We start from the raw sequence: 23,731 nt of genomic DNA, 5'->3' as shown, positions 1-23,731 counted from the left end.
TTAAAAAAAACATAATTTGTTCAGTTTCACCACATTCTGAGAGCCACGACTTATATTTTTCCATTGTTTGAGCGGTGTGAGGGCTTATTTTTTGTGCAACGAGTTGTAGTCTTTATTATTTTTTGGTACATACGATTTTTTTATTTCATTCTTTTTAGCGCTATGGTGACCAAAAGACAACGATTCTGGGGTTTGAAATGTATTTATTTTTACGCCGTTCACGGTGTGAGTGACATAATAGTATATTGTAATCGCTTCGGACTTTTACGGGCGCAGCGATACCATTTTTTGAAATTTTTACACTGTGCTTGGGGAAAAAAAAATGTACACTCCTGAATATGTATCTAACTTTTCTTTTTTTTTTTTTTACACATTTTATTAGTTCCCCTAGGGGACTTGAACCAGCGATCATTAGATCGCTGGTACAATACATGGATGAGTTACAGAAAGAACGTAACTCGCTGAGCTATGCTGTTTCCGTAACTCCCATAGTAGTGAATGGCAGTTACAGAAGCAGCATAGCATGCTACGCTGTTTCCGTAACTACTATTCAGTTCTATGGGCATTACGGAAACCGCATAGCTCAGCGAGTTACGCTGTTTCCGTAACTCGACCATGTAACCAGGAAGTGGCCGGAAGACAGCGGAGCCAGTTAGGATAGAATAGGGTTTAGAGGGCCCCGTTCTAGAGATAGATGCGGGTCCCAGAGGTGGGACCCGCATCCATTTGATATTTATGACATATCCTGTGGATATGTCATAAATATCCTTCATGGGAAAACCACTATAAATGCCGCGGTCGCTATTGACTGTGGCATTTAACTAGTTAAACGGCCAGGAACAGCACCATCACTATTCCTGGCCGTTAGTGCAGCGTCTCAGCTGTAAAACAAAGCTGACATCTGCAGTGTATGGAGCGGGCTCAGTGTGTGAGCCTGCTCCATACATCATCCCCTCCCCATGATGTGCCGGTACATCACGGGTCAGTAAGGGGTTAAGGAGCGGTCAGGGGGCCCAGCACTGCAGGGCCCTTGACTGCTGACTATAAGACGCAGGGACTTTTTAGCAAGATTTATTCTTGCTAAAAACTGTGTATTATAGTCCTAAAAATACGGTACTCTGTTTGATGGGACGGATTAGTAATAGTTATCAAATATTAAGGGTCTGTTCCATGGGCGTTTCTAGGGTCCTAAAAGTTATGGGGCACAAACCCCAAGGCATATATTACCCAAACCAAAAAGAAATATATATATTATATACACACCATGGATATAAAAAGTCTACACACCCCTGTTAAAATGCCAAGATTTTGTCATGTTACAAAATCAGTCCAAGATCAGTCATTTCAGAACTTTTTCCACCTTTAACCTGTACAATTGTATTGAAAAACAAATCTTTTAGGATGGAAAAATAAAAATAAAGAGCAAAAATAATGTGTTTGCATAAATATGCACACCCTTAAACTAATACTTTGTTGAATTACCCCTTGACTTTATGAAGCATTCAGTCTTTTTGGGTAGAAGTCTATCAGCATGGTACATCTTGACTTGGCAATTGTTGCCCACTTTTTCTTGTAAAAGCGCTTCAAATCCGTCAGATTGCGAGGGCATCTCCTGTGTACAGCCCTCTTCAGGAAAACCCCACAGATTTTCAATTGTATTCAGGTCTGCTTCCGGTGAAGCCATTCTTTTGTTGATTTGGAGGTATGCTTTGGGTCGTTGTTGTGTTAAAAGATGAAATTCCTCTTCATCTTCAGCTTTTTAGCAGAGACCTGCAGGTTTTGTGCCAATATTGACTGATATTGATTGAACTGTTCATAATTCCCTCCACCTTGACTAAAGCCCCAGTTCCAGCTGCAGAAAAACAGCCCCAAAGTATAATGCTGCCTCCACCATGCTTCGCTGTGGGTATGGTGTTCTTTTGGTGATGTGCAGTGTTGGCTTTGCGCCAAACATACCTTTTGGAATTATGGCCAAAAAGTCCAACCTTGGTCTCATCAGACAATAACACGTTTTCCCACATGCTTTTGGCAGACTTGATGTAGGTCTTTGCAAAACATAGATGGGCATGGATGTTTTTCTTTGTTAGAAAAGGCTTCCGTCTTGCCACCCTACCCCACAGCCCAGAGATATGAAGAATACAGGAGATTGTTGTCACATGCACTACACAACCAGTACCTGCCAGAAAGTCCTGCAGCTCCTTTAATGTTGCTGTAGGCCTCTTGGTAGCCTCTCGGACCAATTTTCGTCTTGTCTTTTCATCAAGTTTTGAGGGACGTCCACTTTTTTGTAATGTCACTGTTGTGCCAAATGTGATCAACTTCTTGATGACCATCTTCACTGTGTACCATGGTATATCTAATGCCTAGGAAATTCTTTGGTACCCTTCTCCTGACTGATGCCTTTCAACAATCAGATCCCTTTGATGTGTTGTAAGCGGTTTACGGTCCATGGCTTTTGTGGTCACACACAACAAAGAAAATGTCAGGAAAATATCTAATAGAACAGCTGAACTTTATATGGGGTTACTCAGAATCACTTTAAATAATGCCAGCTATGTACTGATTATTTAACAGGAGTTTAAATGTGATTGGCTAATTCTAAACACAACCACATCCCCAATTATAAGAGGGTGTTCACACTTGTGCAACCACATTATTGTTTGTTATTTTTATTTTTCCCCTCCTCTAAATGATTTCAGTTTGTTTTTCAATGGAATTGTATATCTGTCACATTAAAGGTGGAAAAAGTTCTGAAATGATTCATCTTGCACTGATTTTTTGAAATGACAAAAACCTGGCATTTTAACAGGGGTGTGTACAACTTTATATCCACTGTATGTATGTATGTATGTATGTATGTATGTATGTATGTATATATATTCATATATGTATATACACACACGCACACATATACACCATATAATACTATTACACAATGGATGCTTAAGGGGTGAAAGAAGTAATATTTGCCTGGGTCATTCGGTTTTCTTCTTAATAAAGTTCTAAGTCACATGTGCTTCAAACACTGTAACACTTTTTTTTACTTTAGACCTGGGAACATTCTAGAATGCTCAGTATTTATGGCAGATCTGATAACTTTAAGCAATCGCCAAAATCAGATTTTCATGATACGGAAATGTCTGGGTTTCAACGTGAGGTTCCAGATCTCTCAAATAGGACAGGATGGAGATTTTTCTTTTAATAAAAATACTTAAACTCTTTAAACAATAAAGAAGATCTGATGGATCCGTCTCATGGCTGTGGCAGAAAAGCTTCTTACATGTGGCTTCTTGTTTACAAATGTAATGCCATTTTCCAATATGATTTAATCCTCTGGGATCATAATATCTTCCCTTTAGCCACAGATGAACGAGTGAAACAAAAGTAGGAAATACAGCACTGCTTTATCTGGACTATATTACAAGTAGCAGTCATTTACTCTAATAGCAATGGGCAACATGTTGTAATGTATACCCTGTATCCGGATTGATCTTTTACGTTCTTGTTCTTATTAGTGCTTTCCAGGAGTGGATACACCATGTGAGAGTACAGCGGGATCGGTCTGCACTCGCTCGCGATGCTGCAGGTGTGAGGACGAGTGCGCAGGTGCACACTACAGAGGACACTATGAGAGGGTTATGCAGCTTATGCTAAACTGCGAGAAACAAAACTTTTTGATTGAGCTATTAAAATCAAGGGCTGTAGAGTTGGAGTCTGTTTTGGAGGAAGTCAGTAGAAATGTATCGACTTCAACTTGAAAATATATAATATTGAATATTTTTTATTTTGAATATTGTATCCATTTATTAAATGCATAATGTATTGCTTATGTACTCACAGGAATTTAGAAAAGTTTGTTGTTCAGAAATTGTATTCTAATAAATATATTATGATAGTCAGACAGCGGAAAAATAGGAGTCTGAGGTTTGGCTTACCGACTCCTCATCCCTGCCGTAAACACTACAATAAGCTGACTGGTAGTGTGTTCTGTTAGAAATAACTGCATTTTACTCCAAAAATCTGCGGTCCTTTAGGCTGTGATCACACAGGGCAGATTAGCTGCATAAAAGCACAAAGTGTATCGGTCCTGGGCGCCGCAAGGAAGTTTTTTCAGCCGGAATGTCCGCTGGGGAAAACTGAACGTAAAAAAAAAAAGTTTGATACTTATGTAGTCAAGGCGACACGTCCCTCTGCCGTCCTGCAGGCCGTCCTCCTGGGATGACGTTTAATCCCATTTGACCGTTGCAACCTGTGATTGGCATCAAAGATGCAGATTAACGCAAGTAATTCCGCAGTTAAAATCCGCACTTGATATTTTGTGCAGATTTAACATTTTGAAGCCGAAACAGATTTTAGTGCATTTTTTTTATATATAAACTTGTCAGATACAATTCCGAGATGGAGACACAGGAAAAATAGAAAAGCTGCAGATTTTAAAATCCGCACCGCAGATCATTTTACATGCGAAACAATTCCACAATGTGTAGATGAGATTACTTGAAAGCTCATTTACTTTGCTGGTTCTGTATTACACTGCGGATTTGCCACAGGAAAATCCACGTGGCAAATTCACATGTAATACGCATCGTGTTCATGTGGCTCATCTATCTACATGTCACCAATACTTGTTCAATGACTCCCACAAATAACATCTATTGACCCAACAGGTGATTTACCCCTTCCCGCTGCGGCCAATTTTGACCTTCCCGACAGAGCCTTATTTTTCAAATCTAATGTGTGACTTTATGTGGTAATAACTTTGGAATGCTTTTACCTATCCAAGCGATTCTGAGAATGTTTTCTCGTGACACACTGGACTTTATGTTAGTGGTAAAATTTTGTTGATACATTCAGTAAATTGTGGAAAACCCCAAAATGTAGCACAAAATTCCAAAACTTAGCATTTTTATAAATTTAAATGTATCTGACAGATAGTAATACCACAAAAAATAGTTGCTAATTAACATTTCCCATATGTGTACTTTAGATTGTGCTTATGGTGTGGAGGTATTATTCAGTAACAGTATGGGGCTATTATTCAGTCACTATGTGGTTATAGTGTGGCAGTATTATTCAGTAACAGTATGGGGGTATTATTCAGTCACTACGTAGTTATGGTGTGGAGGTATTATTCAGTAACAGTATGGGGGTATTATACAGTCACTATGTAGTTATGGTGTGGAGGTATTATTCAGTAACAGTACGGGGGTATTATTCAGTCACTATGTGGTTATGGTGTGGCAGTATTATTCAGTAACAGTATGGGGGTATTATTCAGTCACTACGTAGTTATGGTGTGGAGGTATTATTCAGTAACAGTATGGGGGTATTATACAGTCACTATGTAGTTATGGTGTGGAGGTATTATTCAGTAACAGTATGTGGGTATTATTCAGTCACTATGTGGTTATGATGTGGCGGTATTATTCAGTAACAGTATGGGGGTATTATTCAGTCACTACGTAGTTATGGTGTGGAGGTATTATTCAGTAACAGTATGGGGGTATTATACAGTCACTATGTAGTTATGGTGTGGAGGTATTATTCAGTAACAGTATGTGGGTATTATTCAGTCACTATGTGGTTATGTGTGGCAGTATTATTCAGTAACAGTATGGGGGTATTATTCAGTCACTATGTGGTTTCTGAGAGGCGGTATTATTCAGTAACAATATGGTGGTATTATTCAGTCACTATGTGGTTATGGTGTGGCAGTATTATTCAGTAACAGTATGGGGGTATTATTCAGTCACTATGTGGTTTCTGAGAGGCGGTATTATTGAGTAACAGTATGGGGGTATTATTCAGTCACTATGTGGTTATGGTGTGGCGGTATTATTCAGTAACAGTACGGAGGTATTATTCAGTCACTATGTGGTTATGATGTGGCGTTATTATTCAGTAACAGTATGGGGGTATTATTCAGTCACTATGTGGTTATGGTGTGGTGGTATTATTCAGTAACAGTATGGGGGTATTATTTAGTAACAGTATGGTGGTATTATTCAGTAACAGTATGGGGGTATTATTCAGTCACTATGTGGTTATGTTGTGGCTGTATTATTCAGTAACAGTATGGTGGTATTATTCAGTAACAGTATGGGGGTATTATTCAGTAACAGTATGGGGGTATTATTCAGTCACTATGTGGTCATGTTGTGGCTGTATTATTCAGTAACAGTATGGGGGTATTATTCAGTCACTATGTGGTTATGTTGTGGCGGTATTATGTGGACCTTATATTGTGTTATTATTGGTAATATTGGTCTTATAATAGTGAGTTGTGTTCAGTAACAGTATGCAGGTAATATCTCATCTGGTATAGTGATATGACATAACTGTATATGTAAATGGATCATTATTTTGTGAGAGGGGGGGGGACATATACTTTGCGGCTTGCAACACTCCCGGACGCGCTAGAAATCACCGCCTTCTGAATTGACAGCATTATTGATACAGTAATACAGCATTTGGGGCCCCACTTTTAACTTTGCCCAGGGCCACACTCTGTCTAAAACCGACTCTGGAACAAAGGGGGCACTATTACTTTGTGGGGGCACTATTAGAGTGTATTTAAAAATAGGGGGCATTATTACGCTGTGGGGCATTATCTGCTTACCACTATTATAAAAGAAAAAACTCTATATGCCATCAATCGTAAAAACTAAGGGGCCGCAGCGCTGTTTTGGTGCTGCATTCGCTTTACAGATTTTTCTTGCACTATGAAACTGGATTGGGCAGAATTGGGAATGGGTTAAAGGCGCGGCTTAACAGAAAAAAGTTGCCACGTCACGTGCCACCTAGGTTGGCACTCTTTAGATTCTCTAAAAGTTAAAGGGTTTTTTCCATTTTCCACTTAGGATAATGGCCGGTCTGGTCACAAGTGCATTTTAATGGCCACTGTAGTAAGGTACATTGCCAGTCATTAAAGGGTTAACACTTCAGATCACTGTGGGTGACTTCACAATGAATGAGGCTGCAGTGGTAATAAACTCCTGTAGGAATGATGATGAATGTGATGATGTCATAAATACAAATGTTTATGACATAAAGAAGATTCCATACTAGAAGGTTTTACTGCCACATTCAGCGCCATATTGGATGCGACTGAGGACCTTGAGCTTGACTTCCCCACCAATTCCTGTCTGGGTGTAATTTGGAGGTTCTAGCAGGGAAACCCTTCACCCAAGACCGATTCTTCATCACAGTGATGCCATCCTCTTCATACGGGTTATCTTCTTTAGACAACCCCTTTGCATATGCTGTTAAGGCATATCAATATAATAGAGGGGGGTTTACAGTACGAAATCCCCCACTACTAGCCAGAGCGGAGACAGCTGCTTCATAGAGGCATCTGGAGGACCCGTCTCATCCATGGATCGCATATTCATTTCAATGGGTGCCCAGGGAGAACGAGGACATCCACCTAGCCAACCATATCAGCCAAATTAAGTGTTTAATGTCGTGTTTTGTAATGTTGTTCCTTGTATTGTCTTTCATTGGAAATCTGGTAAAATGTACAAATTATATTATGGCAACTTCTAAGCCCAGAGGAAGGGAAATCCTCCAGCCATGGTTTCCCTAGAGGTTTCCCCCACAGGGGGTTTTGCCTCTCCTGCGTGCTGGAGGGTGACTCTTCGTGAGTCGGAGGTTTGCCATTTGCGGTGTGGTCATATAATTTTAAATAAAGCTTTGACCGTTTAACACCCAATTAAAATGTTTTGTGTCCTTATTTTGCATTCTTTGGTTTGGTGTTTGGGATTCTGGGTCCATCACATATCACAAAATCCATGAGGCCCGACATCCGCTTTCCACACAGGTCAGTAACCTATTCCGTGGAGGTGTTTTTGGTCCAGTGGTTACACTGGCATATAGAACGGAGACAACAAGCGTTACACAATTAACATTAGCATACCACATCCTTGCATTAAAAGGGGTTTTTCCATGGGGGGACATTTATGACATTTCCACAGGATATGTCATAAATGTCAGATAGATGCGGGTCCCACCTCTGGGGTCCCCTAAACACTGTTCTAGTTTTTTGTGCTCACGCTGACTCCGGGCCAATTACGGATTGCATGGTCGGGAGTTACGGAAACAGCGTGGCTCGCATGCTACGTTGATCCGTAACTGCCATTCACTACTATGGGAGTTACAGAAACAGCGTAGCTGAGCGAGTTACGCTGTTTCCGTAACTCCCGGCCATATAACCAGGAAGTGGCCGGGATTCAGCGTGAGCACAAAAAACTAGAATGGGGCTTAGGGGTGTGTCCTAAATGTCCCTGATGGGAAAACCCCTTTAAAGGTTTGCCTTAGACTCTATTAACGAGTGTCATACTTGTTGTGGTTTCTGCCATCATTTTGATGCACATTTTTGATGATTTTGATGAACAATTACAGTAATATAAAACACATCGAAAATTGCAGAAAAACTGCTACAAGAACCACGTGTGAACACAGCCTTAAGCCTTGTGCAACAGCAGCATACTGAGGCCATAGAGCTCCGTACTAAAAAGTCATGCAGTTTCCATGCGCTGCAGTACAGGCTCCGTGCACACAACTCTGCCATTCACGGGGGATTAGTAACACTAGGCTAAAGGGCGCAATAGTATGACACTGACCGGGGCCCCCAACACTACATATACTTCTGACTGCCTCCATAAAACCTGTATAAGGGTATATTCAGACGCAGTGGAAAAGGTATCCACTCCTCCATGCAAAAAACACCATGCATTTCATGTGTGCGTTATGGCTTTTTTTTTTTTTTTACATACATTTTTTAGTGTCACTTTGTACACAGAATTTTTCCTGGCGTCTTTGAAGTTCCATGGAGAAGCCTATGGGAAAAATACCAGAAAAAAAAAGCCATACCTAAATCATGCATTAAAAAAGGCGCAAACTAGTAACACATGCACAGCTGCACATTGCAGGAGTAAAAGTAAAATTCAAACAATTAGACAATACCAGATGCATCAGATCTATTAAGAGGTGTGAACCTTTTAGGAAATTAGGCGCAATTCTTGCCAAGTACCCTTTGCCAATTTGATTGGTGCAAAATATGCTGTTATTAATAAAGGACGGAGCAGAACAACAAAATTGACAACGCAGGTGTGAGCTCAGCCTCAGCATCCCAAAAAATTGAACAAAAAAAAAACACCAAGAAAACCCGATATAAATGCTGTGTGTGAATACAGCCGTAGAAAACTGCCCTGAAAAAGGTCAAATGATACCCGAATGTGCTGTTCTGCATATAGAGCGCGATTCCATATGGATCAGGAGCTGGAGAGAGGGCATTGACTGGGCGCTAGTGCCCACAATAGTGGAGTAGTATAAGGGTATGTTCACACAGGGCGGGTACGCTGCGTAAAAGCACACAGCGTATCCACCCTGGGCGCTGCAGGGAATTCTGGCCAAAAAAACGCACCAAATTGTGGTGCGGTTTTTTGGCTGGAATGTCCGATGCAGAAAGCCGAAGAAAAAAAAAATGGATTCTTACCATAACGACGCGTCCCTCCGACGTCCTGACATCATGACGCACTGCAGCCCTGGGATGACATTTCATCCTATGTGAGGGCGGCAGCCTGTGATTGGCTGCAGCGGTCACATTGGATGAAACATCATCCCAGGAGACCGGCCTGGACGAAGAAACACAGACTTCAGGGTAAGTATAAGATTTATTTATTTTTCTGAATTGTGTTTTTTGCGGCAGATTTGCTATGATTATGCAGCAAAGAAACGCAACATCTGCTATTTGTTGCAGGTTTTACCTCCCCATTGAATTCAAAGGGGAAACCCCGCAACAAATATGCAGCGTTTACGTAAATACAATTGACATGCTGCGGACTAAAATACCGCACCACAGGTCAATTTCTGAGCGTTTTCTCCACTCAGCATTTACGCAGCGTGTGGATGAGATTTGTTCAAATCTCATTCACTTTTCTGCTACTGTATTATGCTGCGGATTTTCCGCAACTAATGGCATTGCTGAAAATCCGCAGTATTTACGCTACGTGTGAACTGGCCCTAAGGGTGCAGTCACACAGGGCAAAATTTGTTCTGTTCATCTGAATGTGGTTGTATCTGCAGCAGGTTTATGGATTTCTGCAAGTTCCATTCCGATAAATGGAACCGATTTTCAGTCCCAAAAAATGTCTGCAGCAAAATCTGCCGCGTGTGACCGCACACTAAGGCCCCTTGCACATCTTACGTTGCCATATGTTTGCCTACCTTTCTTAGGACACGTTTGAGTAAAATTGACATAAAAATGTCCATTTTGCTCAGCTGTGAAAACTTTAACAATGAAAGGCAGAACATAAAATGTCCATTTCGTACCATCAGACTTTTTGGACACATTTCTGACGCATTTTTACACTTTTGGCAACCAAAAAAAAAAACAAAAAAACGTACACCGAGTTTAAGATTCCTTAAAGTTATAGAAGTCCTAATGCACAGGTCGTTCTTGGTGACGGGTTCTCCACAATCACAGTTATCACGACTACACGTAGAGACATTTCCGAATATAACCAACAATTTTAGTAACAATTCAACAGATTCCAATTGCTTTTGTAACCGTAGAAACCGCTTATCAATACATTGATTTCTAACCATCATCCGCTCAGCGAGATTAGTGGATCTATGGACAACTTTCAATATACATGTCACCTGTAACCTTGTCACTTGCTGCCTGGGGTTATACAGTAATGAATGCAGCAGCTGAGGATGGACTGTGACTATACAGTCCATAGACTAGAACTATATATATATACACACCATACATTATAAGCATCACACAGGACCATGCACTTCCAATAAGCTCCTCTACATTGTATCTAAGCCACAGCTTGTGATAGAGAGCTTAGATACATGCTGTATTTGCTCTCAGTGTAGCGCAGCAGCCTGCTCTTCTCTATGTGAACTTGTTGATTCGTGTAGGATGGGACTTGCACTTGAGCTCATAGTAAAGAGCACTGCACACAGCAGTTACACACTGCACACAGACGTTACTCACACACACTAGGTAATAGTATTTCCCCGGGACAGTACCTGGCTTGCTGCAGCTGTCTGTCTCCTCAGTCCTTGCGCTCTGATCATCCCTCAGAGCAGCGCTCACTGCTTGATTGTTCTACCACCTCCCGTACACCAGAGGGCGCTCGACCAAAAATAGCGACCCGTCAAAATTCGGCGGTAACTGAGACCGCGAAGACGCCGCTTCATGAGAAGGGCGGGGCGTAACGAGTCACATGGTTTGGAGATACGCGTGTGTATAGGGAAGAGGTTGCAGGAGCTCGGGCGAGGTGAGACATGCGGCTCTGTAGATATATAATTATATATATGTGTGATATTATATCAGACGCTTCCGTGACGTCACTTCATCTTCTGTCCGTCCCGTAGAGAGCGTCTGAGCTAATATAGGACCGGGGATCTAGTAACGAGTTTCCTGCACCCTCCGTACAATAGCTATGCCATTTTTTTCATGCGTGTCCTATTGTGTAAAGCGGTTGCAGCCATTGTCATGCAGTATTGCCGGCTTATTCCTTGGATAATGAAAAGTTATACCATTTTGAAATCTACGTTGTATATCAATTCCTCACCGTTTTCAAGATCTCTGCTTGCAGTCATTCAATAGAAATCCTCATTGTTTACGTTTCGTTATGTGATCACACAGCTGCACTGCTCGTTACAGTATACAGTAGTTATTAAAATGGTCTGATAAGGAGGCCCCCCCCCATGTGTGTCCATCACAAGGCGTTTTGTATTCATTGGACGTAAACAATAAGGTTCCCATTGAATGACTGCAAGCAGAGATCTTGAAAACCCACATGCAATGGACACAAAGTAAATTGGAAAATTGTATAACTTATAAGTCTCCCCTTCTAGCATTGTATACAGTAAAGGTCCTGTGTACTAGAGGCATGCTGGGACTTGTAGTTTCACACCAGCTGGAGTGCCTCAGGTTGCTGACCCCTGATCTAGACTGACCATAGGATTTCATGGCTGATTTTGTCATGCAATCAGTATATTCGGCCTCCGTAGGCTTCGTTCACATCTGCGTTGGAGGCTCCATTAGGGACCTCCATCGCAGATCCGGAGATAATAGCGCATCATGTTGCGCTATTGTCTTTGGAAAACGCCTATTAAACATATAAGTCAGTGGGTTCCATCGGCCGTAACCGTTGCTTCCATTATTCCCTTGTTCTGCTCCTCTGAGCAGAACAACGGAATAGCCCAACCCAGGTGTGAACATAGCCTTACATGTTACGTTGTCTTGTGACATTAATCTGAAGCGTATGGGAAATTTAAAGGGGTTTCCTGCTTTGGACAATCTTTTTTTGTTAAAGGATCCCTTGTGAGGGTATGTTCACGCGGCTTATTTTCAGCCGTTTTTCAGGCCATATACGCCCAAAAAAACGGAAGCTGAACGCCTCCAAACATCTGCCCATTGACTTCAATGGGAAAAACTGAGTTTCGTTCCGACGGAGCGGTTTTTTACGTGGCCGTTTGAAAGAATGGCGCGTAAAAAACTTTATAAAAAGAAGTGCATGTCACTTCTTGAGCTGTTTTTGGAGCCTTTTTTCATCGTCAATAGAAAAACCGCTCTAAAAACATCCATAAAAAACTATTCTTTACTCTTACAAACTATGCTTTTCCCTTGAAAAGAGCTCCTTATTTAAGACAGGTTTTTGTTTAGCGTGTGAACATACCCTAAAGAAGTTGATCACAGTGTGTCCTGCTGGTGGGATCCCTGCTAATCAACTGTAATCTGTGTGGGAACCTGGCTCTTTTCCCTACAGCGCCACCACCAGGTGAAGGAAACATTACATAGTTCTAATGGGCTGTCCATATAGTGCACAATCATGACTGGCCCTCCACAGTGCAGGACGTTCTTTGTAGCTGCTCCGCCCTGGCTTACAGATAAGGAGCCCTAATGGGGTACTACGCTCTATTAACCCACGAATAGCTGCCAGATGTAGAATACCACAGTGTCCAGGGTTCTGGTAAATATTACATTTCATGTCCAGATAAATCCGGGTAGTCTACAGAACTTCTGAGCCCCTTGACTAAATAAAGTGCTGCCTCCATGGTGGTCTATGGGGGTGAAGTGATAACTACCCTAGCTCACCAGGGATATTGCTAAGTGTTTAATGGAAGTAACCCTGGTGGCCCTGGATAGTGAAGGGGGTTAAGAAATTGATGGCCTATCCTAAGGATAGGCTATCAATACCTGATCAGTGGCGATCCGACTCCCGAAATCCCCACCGTTTTGCTGTTTTAGTGATGCTGCGGCGCTTTTACAAGTGCTACTTTCCCTTTATTCCTTAAAGGAGTTTTCGGAGTTAAAATGTGTATGTGTTAATGCTTGTAACTTATGAATGTAAATACATTTGTAGTGTACTTACATTTTCCAAATTGGCCCCGTTTCCAGATGCTGCCGTCAGGTACATAACGGATGACGTCACTGCTGTGCTGATCATCCATTTTCTTCCGGGTATACGACATGTCATAGTGACTGGGCTGTTCTGTTGTACAGCCAGTAACGCACATGCGGGGTCTCTGCTGTTCTCGAGAGATCGCGCTGTGACGGGACTTCCTCCCGCAGGTCCTTCACCGGAGCCATGGAAGACTGAACATGCATCACCTCCAGCCGCTGCAGATTCGGATAAATGTCCTGGCATGGCTGGAAGCGATGTCTATTGACTCTTCCATCGCTCCGGTGAAGGACCTGAGGGAGGAAGTCCCATCACAGCGTAATCTCGCGAGATCACGCTGTGCAGTGACACAAGCTGAGCATGAGTTACTCTCAAGACACTTCAGTAACGTTAATGTGTGAGTAAGTAACAGCACATCATAATCTAGCAACATCACTATGTGCTGAGTACATGAATGAAGAGAAGTGTATGACGCTGATTGGTCAGCGTCATACGCTTTTCTTTACAACTCCTGCTTGGTGAAAAGTAAAAAAAACGGCCAATTGGGCATTTAGGACAAATTAGCATAAAACTAAAAATTATCGTAACTTGGTCAAAAATAAGCGTTTAAAAACAAACAAACTTGTTATCTACATTAAAGCGACTATTAGATTAGGTAGAAGATAGGGCAGTTATAAACTGGCGACAGAGCCTCTTTAATTTCTGCCTCCTTGGTGGTCTATGGTAGTGGAACGGTTAATGCCTATTTTCCTTGGTGGTCTAGGGTAGTGGTGGTTAATGCCAGCTTCCATGGTGGTCTAGGGTAGTGCAAATGTTAATTCCTGTTTACCTCAAGCTGCAGCTGATACCTTTTGTATTTTGCACATCAATGAACAAGTCACAAATACGATATAAATCTTTGGAGTACTCCCTCCTTTTTCCCATTGAAGAGGAATAGCCAACGAATGGTCTCCTAGTTAATGGGATTTGAAAAATACAATAAAACAAATAACAAAAAATATTTACAACAAATTAATAAAAATATTAAATAATAAAAATATAAATAATAAGTGAATATGGTTGTGCAAAAAAAGGGGACATTGCACTAACCAAATTTCTTCACCTACTATACCAGATCGTATCAATTTAAATAATTGAAGGCGATACTGACCACTCTTGCTCTACTTTCCCTATTCCTATAAACTCTATGATTAAATAGGTGGTGTACACCAGAGCAAGAAAGGTCATCACAATTTTTAAATTAAGAAATAAAATTGGAGGCTCTCCCTTCATAACTTTCAAATGTTAATTCCAACTTCCATGGTGGTCTAGGGTAGCGGTGGTTAATGCCAAATTCCATGGTGGTCTAGGGTAGTGCAAATGTTAATGCCAGCTTCCTTGGTGGTCTAGGGTAGTGGAGCAATAATGCTGCCTTCCCTTGTGGTCTAGGGTAGTAGAGGAATTAGAAAAACATCATTCAGTTCCATTTACTTTATTTACGTTGCAGGTTCTGCTCCAAAAGTATCTGCAGCATGTGAACTCACTCTTAAAAAAATAAATAAACCACAGAGCTCTTTTTCATAGCTATTGTTAGGGTGTTTGCATACCCCAAAATGCGTAAGCTGTGAACCATTTTAATAGGAGCTGTGACGAGCTGGCTGTTCTGCTACCGAGGTATTCCTCCGCATCCGTGCCACGCGTGGATCACTGAGGTTATACACCTGCACTTGTTTGACTTGCAATGGTCTGATCAAGTTTTGCGAATCCCAAAACCAGCTTCAGATCTCCTTCTCTTTTCGTTAGTACATAATCTTTGACATATCTCCCGCATGCTTCCTATAGCTGTGACTTTTTACCGTGTGTCACTGTGTCTGTAATTATTCCCAGCTGATCCTTTAAACCTCATAAAAAAAAAAATCTATCCTTATCTGAAGAATTTACTTCTTAATGCAATGGAGGCTGCCAGAGCCAGTAAATGATATAACGTAGAGGGCAGCGCGACAAGCCACCGCACATTGATCACACCGTTATAAGCTGATACACCGGCTTATTATCTTTTAGCAGTCGTGTCTCCAGAGTACTCCACAGCCCTGAGCAAGGGCATCGAGAGGTCCCGGCGGAGCGTTTGTTATTATTTAGCTGGATCTTATCATGGCTTGTGACCCAATTTCATGTCTTTTCTTTCCCACAAGAAATTCAACAAAATGATTATCCCTGTCAGATGCTTCACATGTGGGAAGATCGTTGGAAATAAGTGGGAGGCATATCTTGGGCTGCTGCAGGCCGAGTACACTGAAGGGTATGTAAACCGCGTCAGTAACCGCTGCGCTTCATTCATAGATCAAGACAATGATTTTCTACCATTATTTGTCTCTTATACGTCCATGAGCATTTCCAGCTGAAATGAAAATATAAAATCGTTGTCGTTCTCTTCTATTAAGCTGTTAAGAGGTTTTTATTGTAGGATGAAAAGTTATATCATTTTTTCAGTATACTTTCTGTGTTGACCAAAATAGACCTTTATCGCTTTTCCATAGGATAGATGATAAACGTCTGATCGCTGGGACCCTTCATCAATCACTAAAACAGGGGTCTCGAACCTCAGAGAATTCGGAATGGAGCGGCGTTCGGGCATGCATGGTGCCACTCTAGTAAATCTATGGGACTGAGGGAGAGTGCAGCGCTCGGCTGTTTCTGTCAGCCCTATAGACATTGAATGGAGTGGCAGGACGCATTCTTGACCGCAGCTCTATTCAAGCTCCTCCTCCGTACGGTGAGGAGTAAGGGTATGTGCGCTCAAAAACGTCTGAAAATACGGAGCTGTTTGCAAGGGAAAACAGCTCCTGATTTTCAGAAGTTTTTTAAGCCACTCGCGTTTTTCGCTGCGTTTTTTACGGATGTTTTTGAAGCTTTTTTTCAAGCTTTTTTTCAATAGTCTATGGAAAAATGGCTCCAAAAACGGCTGAAGAAGTGACATGCCCTTCTTTTTTGCGGCCGTTTTGAAAAACGGCCCGTCAGAACTGAACGCCGTCTTTCCCATTGAAATCAATGGGCAGATGTTTGGAGGCGTTCTGCCTCTGATTTTTCAGCCGAAAAACGTCTGAAAACACTGCGTGTGAACATACCCTAACTGGGTTGTAGTGATTGGTGAGGGTCCCAGTTGTGGAGTTCCTAGCAATCCGACCTTTATCACCTATACTGTGGATAGGTAATAAATGTCTAGTGTGGGACAAGCCTAGAACTGGGAGGTTTATGACCTAAATCAAAATCACGATTAATGAACGATTATTTAGGCAACGCGCCCCCTATTTGCATGCTATGCCCCTATAGCTGCCCCACACAGTATAATGCCCCTATAGCTGCCCTCCATGCAGTATAATGCCCCATAACGGCCCTCCATGCAGTATAATACCCCCATAACTGCCCTCCACGCAGTGTAATGCCCCCATAGCTGCCCTCCACGCAGTGTAATGCCCCCATAGCTGCCCTCCACGCAGTGTAATGCCCCCATAGCTGCCCTCCACGCAGTGTAATGCCCCCATAGCTGCCCTCCACGCAGTGTAATGCCCCCATAGCTGCCCTCCACGCAGTGTAATGCCCCCATAGCTGCCCTCCACGCAGTGTAATGCCCCCATAGCTGCCCTCCACGCAGTGTAATGCCCCCATAGCTGCCCTCCACGCAGTGTAATGCCCCCATAGCTGCCCTCCACGCAGTGTAATGCCCCCATAGCTGCCCTCCACGCAGTGTAATGCCCCCATAGCTGCCCTCCACGCAGTGTAATGCCCCCATAGCTGCCCTCCACGCAGTGTAATGCCCCCATAGCTGCCCTCCACGCAGTGTAATGCCCCCATAGCTGCCCTCCACGCAGTGTAATGCCCCCATAGCTGCCCTCCACGCAGTGTAATGCCCCCATAGCTGCCTTCCACGCAGCGTAATGCCCCCATAGCTGCCTTCCACGCAGCGTAATGCCCCCATAGCTGCCCTCCCCGCAGCGTAATGCCCCCATAGCTGCCCTCCCCGCAGTTTAATGCCCCCATAGCTGCTCTCCCCGCAGTGTAATGCCCCCTATAGCTGCCTCTACGCAGTATAATGCCCAGGAATAGTAAAAAATTTATAAAAATAATTGAAAAAACTAAATGCACATGGTGACATCGATTAATTGCGGTAAATTTCGGTTTTGGTTACTTTTTTTCGATTAGTTTCCCAGCCCTAGACAAGCCCTTTTAATATTGATGGCTATTGCTGTTTTACCCATGGGAGTGTGACCCCCGGGACCCCTACCAAACAGCACAAAATGTATTCATGAGATTCAGATGACTAACACAACGAGCTGTATGGTCTTATCCACATATAGTGGTTTTGTTGTTGTTTTTTCTGTATGCAATTTTAGCAAATCTTTTCAAATTTTCAGTCCCCAATTTGCAAAAAAAATAGTAAATTGGCTATGTATAAATAAACACATTGTATGGTATGTCTATACGTGGCGGATACACTGCAGATTTTTCCGTCCAGATTTTTGGGCCAAAAATCTGCAGTGTATTGCAGTAGCAACAAAGTTTTTAATAAATCTCATCAACGCGCTGCTAAAAATTTTCATGTGGAAATTGACCTGTGGTTTGGATTTTGAAATCCACTGCAGATCAATTTCACAAGTTCAGTGGAGAAGTCAAAATCTGCAACAAATGCCAGTTGCAGATTTTGCAAGTCCCCAGTATATTTTTTTTCTCAAAGCTTAAAATGTAAAAAGGACTATACTCCCCTCCCCTGGTGCTCCCGGAGCAACATGTCCCTGCTCCATCGGCTTGTCTCCGTACAGCTGGCCTCCTGTGATGTTTTATCATGGGACTGCTGCAGCCAATCACAATTCAGCTATTCCCTATGGAGGTACCAGTATTGGATGCATCCCAGGGAGTCCAGGTTTGTCACTGGAGCTGTCATTGAAACCGTGCCAACAGGTTGTAATCACTTAAACCCCCTAAACCAATTTTCTACACTGATCACATCGGCCTCCAGGGTAAGGAGTGTTGAATCAGATTGACTTGTAGTTTTGAATTCATATTCTCTCCAGTCCCTATATTCAGTCCCTATATAATTCAGTGGCTCTCGTCACTCTTCTTCTCTTTAAAGTGATGCGCTGGATGCATTAGGCTTGAAGAGGTACTGCTGCCGCCGGATGCTTCTTGCCCATGTGGATCTGATTGAGAAGCTTTTGAACTACGCTCCCTTGGAGAAGTGAGGACATGTGGGTATATGACATTTTCCTACGGTGCACGTTTGAGAGAAGGTGGAAGAAGCTTTTTCTGTTCGGATTTGAACGCACAGATTCCTTGCAAAGATGATGCAAGCCGGGACATTCCTAGTCCCTTATTACATCTGAATCCACAAAATCGACTCCTTTTGTATTTAATAAAGATATTTTTGTTATAATTAAGAAGGGTGTGTATGTCCGTTTTGCATCGTTTACTGTCCATGTTAGGGCCATGTTCACATGGTTAGTATTTGCAGAAGCAAATCTGTGGATTTTCAAGGAAATCCGCTGCTGAAACTAGGGATTTCTCTTGTGTATTTGCTGCTAATACATGCGAATCCTTGGCTTTTCAGAGCAGAATCTGCATGAATAATAAACATCTGGATTTAGGAGCAGAATCCACAACGTATGGGCATGGACCATAGACTTGGCGAGAATCCTGACATCCTATGTGAAATGGTGTAAGAGGCTGCTACTCATTTGAAGAAAAGTAGACCAGAGCCTCCTCCCTAAATTTTTTGTATTAATTTTTTTCCCAATATGGGGAATATTAAGGGGTTTTGTTATTTTTGACACCCCCTTTAAAAAGAAAGGGGACTGTATGAAAGTGGAGATATTCTTTAACGACGGGGCCTTATGGACCAAGCATTCTTTTTTATTTTTTCATCTTCGCGTACCAAGAGCCATAAAGTTTTTTTTGGCTTTTTTTTTCATTTTCCATGGACATATCAGTATGAGGCATTTTTTTTTGCAAGATGAGTTTTTTGTTTTTCAATGGCACCATTTTGAGGTACATATAATTTACTGATTAACTTATATAAACTTATTTTTTTGGGAGGGAAATGGAAAAAGACAGCAATTCCGCCGGTGGTTTTTGCGTTTTAAATGCACTCCATTCACTGTGCAGTGAAAATTAAGGTTCTAACTTTATTCTATGGGTCGTAGGATTTTGTGATTCCAAATATCAAGAGGTTTTTTTAGGTTTTACTACTTTTTCACAAAAAACCCTAATCTGTTTTTGTGTTGTCTTATTACACAAACTATAACTTTTTTTTTTTCTTGTTTTTTGCATGACGAGATTTCGTTTTATCAATACCTGTTTGGGGTGCATCAGACTTAATCATTAACTTTTATATTTTTTTGGTGGGGAGGGTGGGAGAAAAAAACTACGCTTCTTTTATTTTACAGAGTTCAACATGTGACTAAAATAACTTGTCAACTTTATTGTTCTGGTTTTGTTTATATTTTATGTGAACAGCCATAGGCCTGGAGGCCATGGCAACCCGCGATCAGGGGTCATCGCTGGGCGACAGAGGGGGTTGTCCTCCCCCCTCTTTTCAAACCACTTAAATGCCGCAGTCACTATTGATTGCGGCATTTAAGGCGATAAATGAACTGAAACTGAGTTATCTCCGTACCCGGCTTTCAGTCACAGCTGGGATCCCACAGCGATGGCGCGGAAACCGCTCCTGTGCCCGTGCAATCAGAAGGTAGTGCATGTTACAGGATTCTTTTTTTAAATCAAATAGTTTTATTGACACAAGTTTTCATAATATATAAACATTTGACATATAAAAAAACAGCCCCTACATCCCAACCCTCCCCTTAACATATCCCACCGATTAGTAAAGAAAAACATGGATATCCAGCAGCACAACCAGCAATAGAGACGGAACAGCAGTATCCCAAATTAATGGGGAGTGCACGCAGGTAAGTATCCCCCGTCCAAAAGAGATCACGAACCCATATAGAGAGAAGAGACCGCAGCACTCAGGGTTGAAACGTTGCATGACCATCTTTTGATGAATTAAAGAAAACAAAAAACACTGTATTAATCTACCAAATTACAACGAGCCTCACCTCCCTAACTACGTACATTCCACCATCTAGATCTGTACCAGACATTAAAGGGAATGTGTCGCTAGAAAATTTTTTTTTTTTGCTAAACTGTTAGTATATAAATGATTAAACATTGTTCTCATTTTTAAAAAATTTTCACAAGTCAGGAAATATTATAAATTAGATTCTAATTTATAACATTTCCATGTGCTGGTCACTAGAGGGAGCAATTCCCAAAATTGCAGCATTGGCATGTGGTAAAGCAACCTCATTGCTTTATGCTGCAAAATTGGAGAACACACACTCGCTCTAGTGTCCTCAAACAATCCCCCCTCCTTTATCCTGGCTAGTGCCAGGAGAAAGGAGGGGGTTGAATTTTCAAACCTCTTACACTGTGTGTCGCCATTTTTTGAGCGAATGCACAGTGTAGGAGTATTAGATACAGTGGTAAATACACAGTATAACACGAACGTACACAAACATAACTTACCTGCTCCTGCCGCCTCCGCTCCTAGTGCTTGCTTCTGAACATATGGACGGAAGCTGTGATCGGAAGTAGTCATCTTACTGTCCGGCCGCGACTTCCGGTCCTCATGAAAATGGCACGAAGACCTTCCTTTTGGACTGTGTGGGAGCGGCGCATGTGCCTTTCCCACACAGTCGGCGTACACTATAGTGAATGGAACGGCTCCCGTTCGCATTCACTATGGGGATGTATGTGCCGTATTCCATCTCTGTATGTGTCGTTAATCGACGCCTACAGAGATGAAAAAAAAAATGGCAGCCCCCATAGAGAAGTAAAAGAAAGAAAAAGTAAAACGCAAATAAATAAAATTAATTTTAATCACATATTAAGAGCAAAAACATAAACACTTTTTTTTTCGTGACACCTTCCTTTTAATGATTTTGATCCATCCAATAGCCTGACAGATATAGTGTTCAAAAGAGTAGCTATCAGCTTACGTGCCTGATACAATACTTATTGGATCGCCAATTTTTGAAGAATAGTGACTGCAAGATTTTCCACGTAACCCAGAACACCCACTAATGGATCACACGGTACCTGTAAACCAAATATCCTATCCACCAATGCATAAAGCTCTTCCCAATACCCCTGCAAATTAGGACACACCCACATCATATGGATAAGATCCGCGTGTTCCTCCGAACATCTTGGGCACTGCGTATCAGCTCGAAGACCCATTTTGTTTCAAGAGCACTGGAGTACGATAAACTCTGTGAAGTAAGAATAACTGAGACCTACGATCTGCCGCGTTAAGTGAGCAAGCATCCTCCGATATATTCACCAAATCTCAAGACCGTTTTTCTCTTACCAGGTCTAAGGGGGATTTCAACACATAACCCAATAGTTGGCCGTCCAAGAATGAAATTACGCCCTTCATACTTCCTGCATTTTCCAGAACATTTATAACCACAGATGCCTGTATCTCTGGCGGGGCCTCTTCATATTGCGCTGTCAATGCATGCATCAACTGCAGATATTGATAAAAGAAAGTATTAGGCAGGGTAAATTCTTGTAATTGTTGGAAGGATTGTAGTACACCCTCTTTATACATTTGGGAAATATATTTGATCACCCATCCAAACAACTCACATAGGCTTACGTTATGCCATATAGGTGTGAACCTATTGACCGCCGTAATGCCCTGTGTATCTCGAGTCTTCCACTAAACCTTATGTATCAAGGAAACAGTCGGCATAGGATTGGGCGGAAGTCTAAAGCGGTGCGCTTCCAGCAAAGAAAACAAGGAACCACGTCCTAACAGATGTGTTAATATTTCACCACTAGAGCACCCGTGATCCGAAACCCCCAACCTTTAAAATGCTGCAATTGTGCCGCCAAAAAGTATGTTTGAGGATTAGGAACCGCCAAGCCTCCCTCATCAGTAGGCAACTGCAAGGTTTCCAACTTAATCCTATTAGTTCCCCTTCCCCATATAAACCCCCTGAATATTTGATAAATTCTGCAGAACAAAGAATTTAAAAGCCAGACTGGTGCGTTGTGCAATACATAAAGCAGTTGCGGCATCAATATCATCTTTAGTAAACTGACTCTACCCACCAATCCTAAAGGTAGCTTACCCCATGCCTCAGTCTTCATTTTAAATTCTCCCAGAAGTGCCCAAATATTCAGGGGAATAAAGTCCATCATTTTACAAGTGATCTGTATCCCCAAGTACTTAAACTGTGCCGTAACAGGTACCATAGCTAAATTAGGCGGTAAAGAATCCACTAACGGTTCTATTGGAAGCAGGGCCGATTTATTCCAATTGATTGTGAGACAAGAATATGTACCAAACAAAGTACTAGTGCAGACAGCCTGAGAAAGTGACTCCTTCGCATCCCCCATAAACAAGAGGAGATCATCGGCATATAATGCCACCTTCTCCTCGAACTGTCCATATTTAAGCCCTATAATTTCACTATAAAAAAGTAAGGGAGACAAGGGACATCCCTGCCTCGTCTCATATTATTGACCCGTACCCGCACCCCAGGTGCATTGTACATTACTCGTGGCCATGAGATAAATCGGGGCCCAAATCCCATTTTCTCAAGTACGGCCAACAGATAGGTCCATTCCACACTGTCAAATGCCTTAGCAGCATCCCAGGACAACACAACCCAAATCCCAGGGTTATCTGGAACCGCCTGGAGATTCAGGAACAAAAGCCTAATATTTCTACCAGTAAATTTAGAGGGCATGAAGCCCACCTGGTCATTATGTACAAGAGATGTAACAACCTTTCCCAACCTGAGTGCTAGGACTTTAGCCAAAACTTTTATATCAGTCAGAAGCTTCATGTAAAAGAGCAACAAGTGTGCGTGTTTGTATTACATTCATAGTGTGTCTTGAAGGAAGTCTGAATTTATACTTTCTGGCCTCTTGTTTACTCAATGCTCAGCGTTTGTAAGGGTATATTCACACGCAGTGACCAAAAACTTCTGAAAATACGGAGCTGTTTTCAGGCGAATACAGCTCCTGATTTTCAGACGTTTTTTTAACAACTCGCGTTTTTCGCTGCGTTTTTTACGGCCGTTTTTGGAGCTGTTTTTCAATAGTCAATGAAAAACGCCTCCAAAAAGTCCCAAGAAGTGTCCTGAACTTCTTTTGACGAGCCGTCATTTTACGCGCCGTATTTTGACAGCGACGCGTAAAATAAAGGCTCGTGGGAACAGAACATCGTAATTCCCATTGAAAGCAATGGGTAGATGTTT

General features: G+C 42.1%; 2 protein-coding genes across 3 annotated transcripts in view; one reads left to right on the top strand and one right to left on the bottom strand.

The window, feature by feature from the left end:
- The window catches only part of TSPAN4 (tetraspanin 4), a 446,081-nt gene extending 434,945 nt beyond the window's left edge, over positions 1–11,136 (bottom strand). The window contains exon 1 of one of the 2 annotated variants that reach the window (XM_075837604.1): positions 11,044–11,136. The gene's annotated coding sequence lies outside the window, so the exon portion shown is untranslated. The remainder of the gene's footprint in view (positions 1–11,043) is intronic. The other variant, XM_075837605.1, reaches the window with a different exon arrangement.
- Positions 11,137–11,197: 61 nt separating this feature from the next.
- Positions 11,198–18,841, top strand: POLR2L (RNA polymerase II, I and III subunit L). Its single transcript, XM_075837607.1, has 3 exons — positions 11,198–11,294; positions 15,599–15,705; positions 18,535–18,841. The coding sequence occupies exons 2-3, from the start codon at positions 15,611–15,613 to the stop codon at positions 18,641–18,643; spliced, it is 204 nt and encodes a 67-aa protein (XP_075693722.1). The 5' UTR covers positions 11,198–11,294; positions 15,599–15,610; the 3' UTR covers positions 18,644–18,841.
- Positions 18,842–23,731: the final 4,890 nt, after the last annotated feature.

Source organism: Rhinoderma darwinii, chromosome 9 (assembly GCF_050947455.1).
Source record: "Rhinoderma darwinii isolate aRhiDar2 chromosome 9, aRhiDar2.hap1, whole genome shotgun sequence".
In the NCBI taxonomy this organism is placed as follows: Eukaryota; Metazoa; Chordata; class Amphibia; order Anura; family Rhinodermatidae; genus Rhinoderma; species Rhinoderma darwinii.
This window is presented reverse-complemented; position numbering and strand designations above follow the sequence as displayed.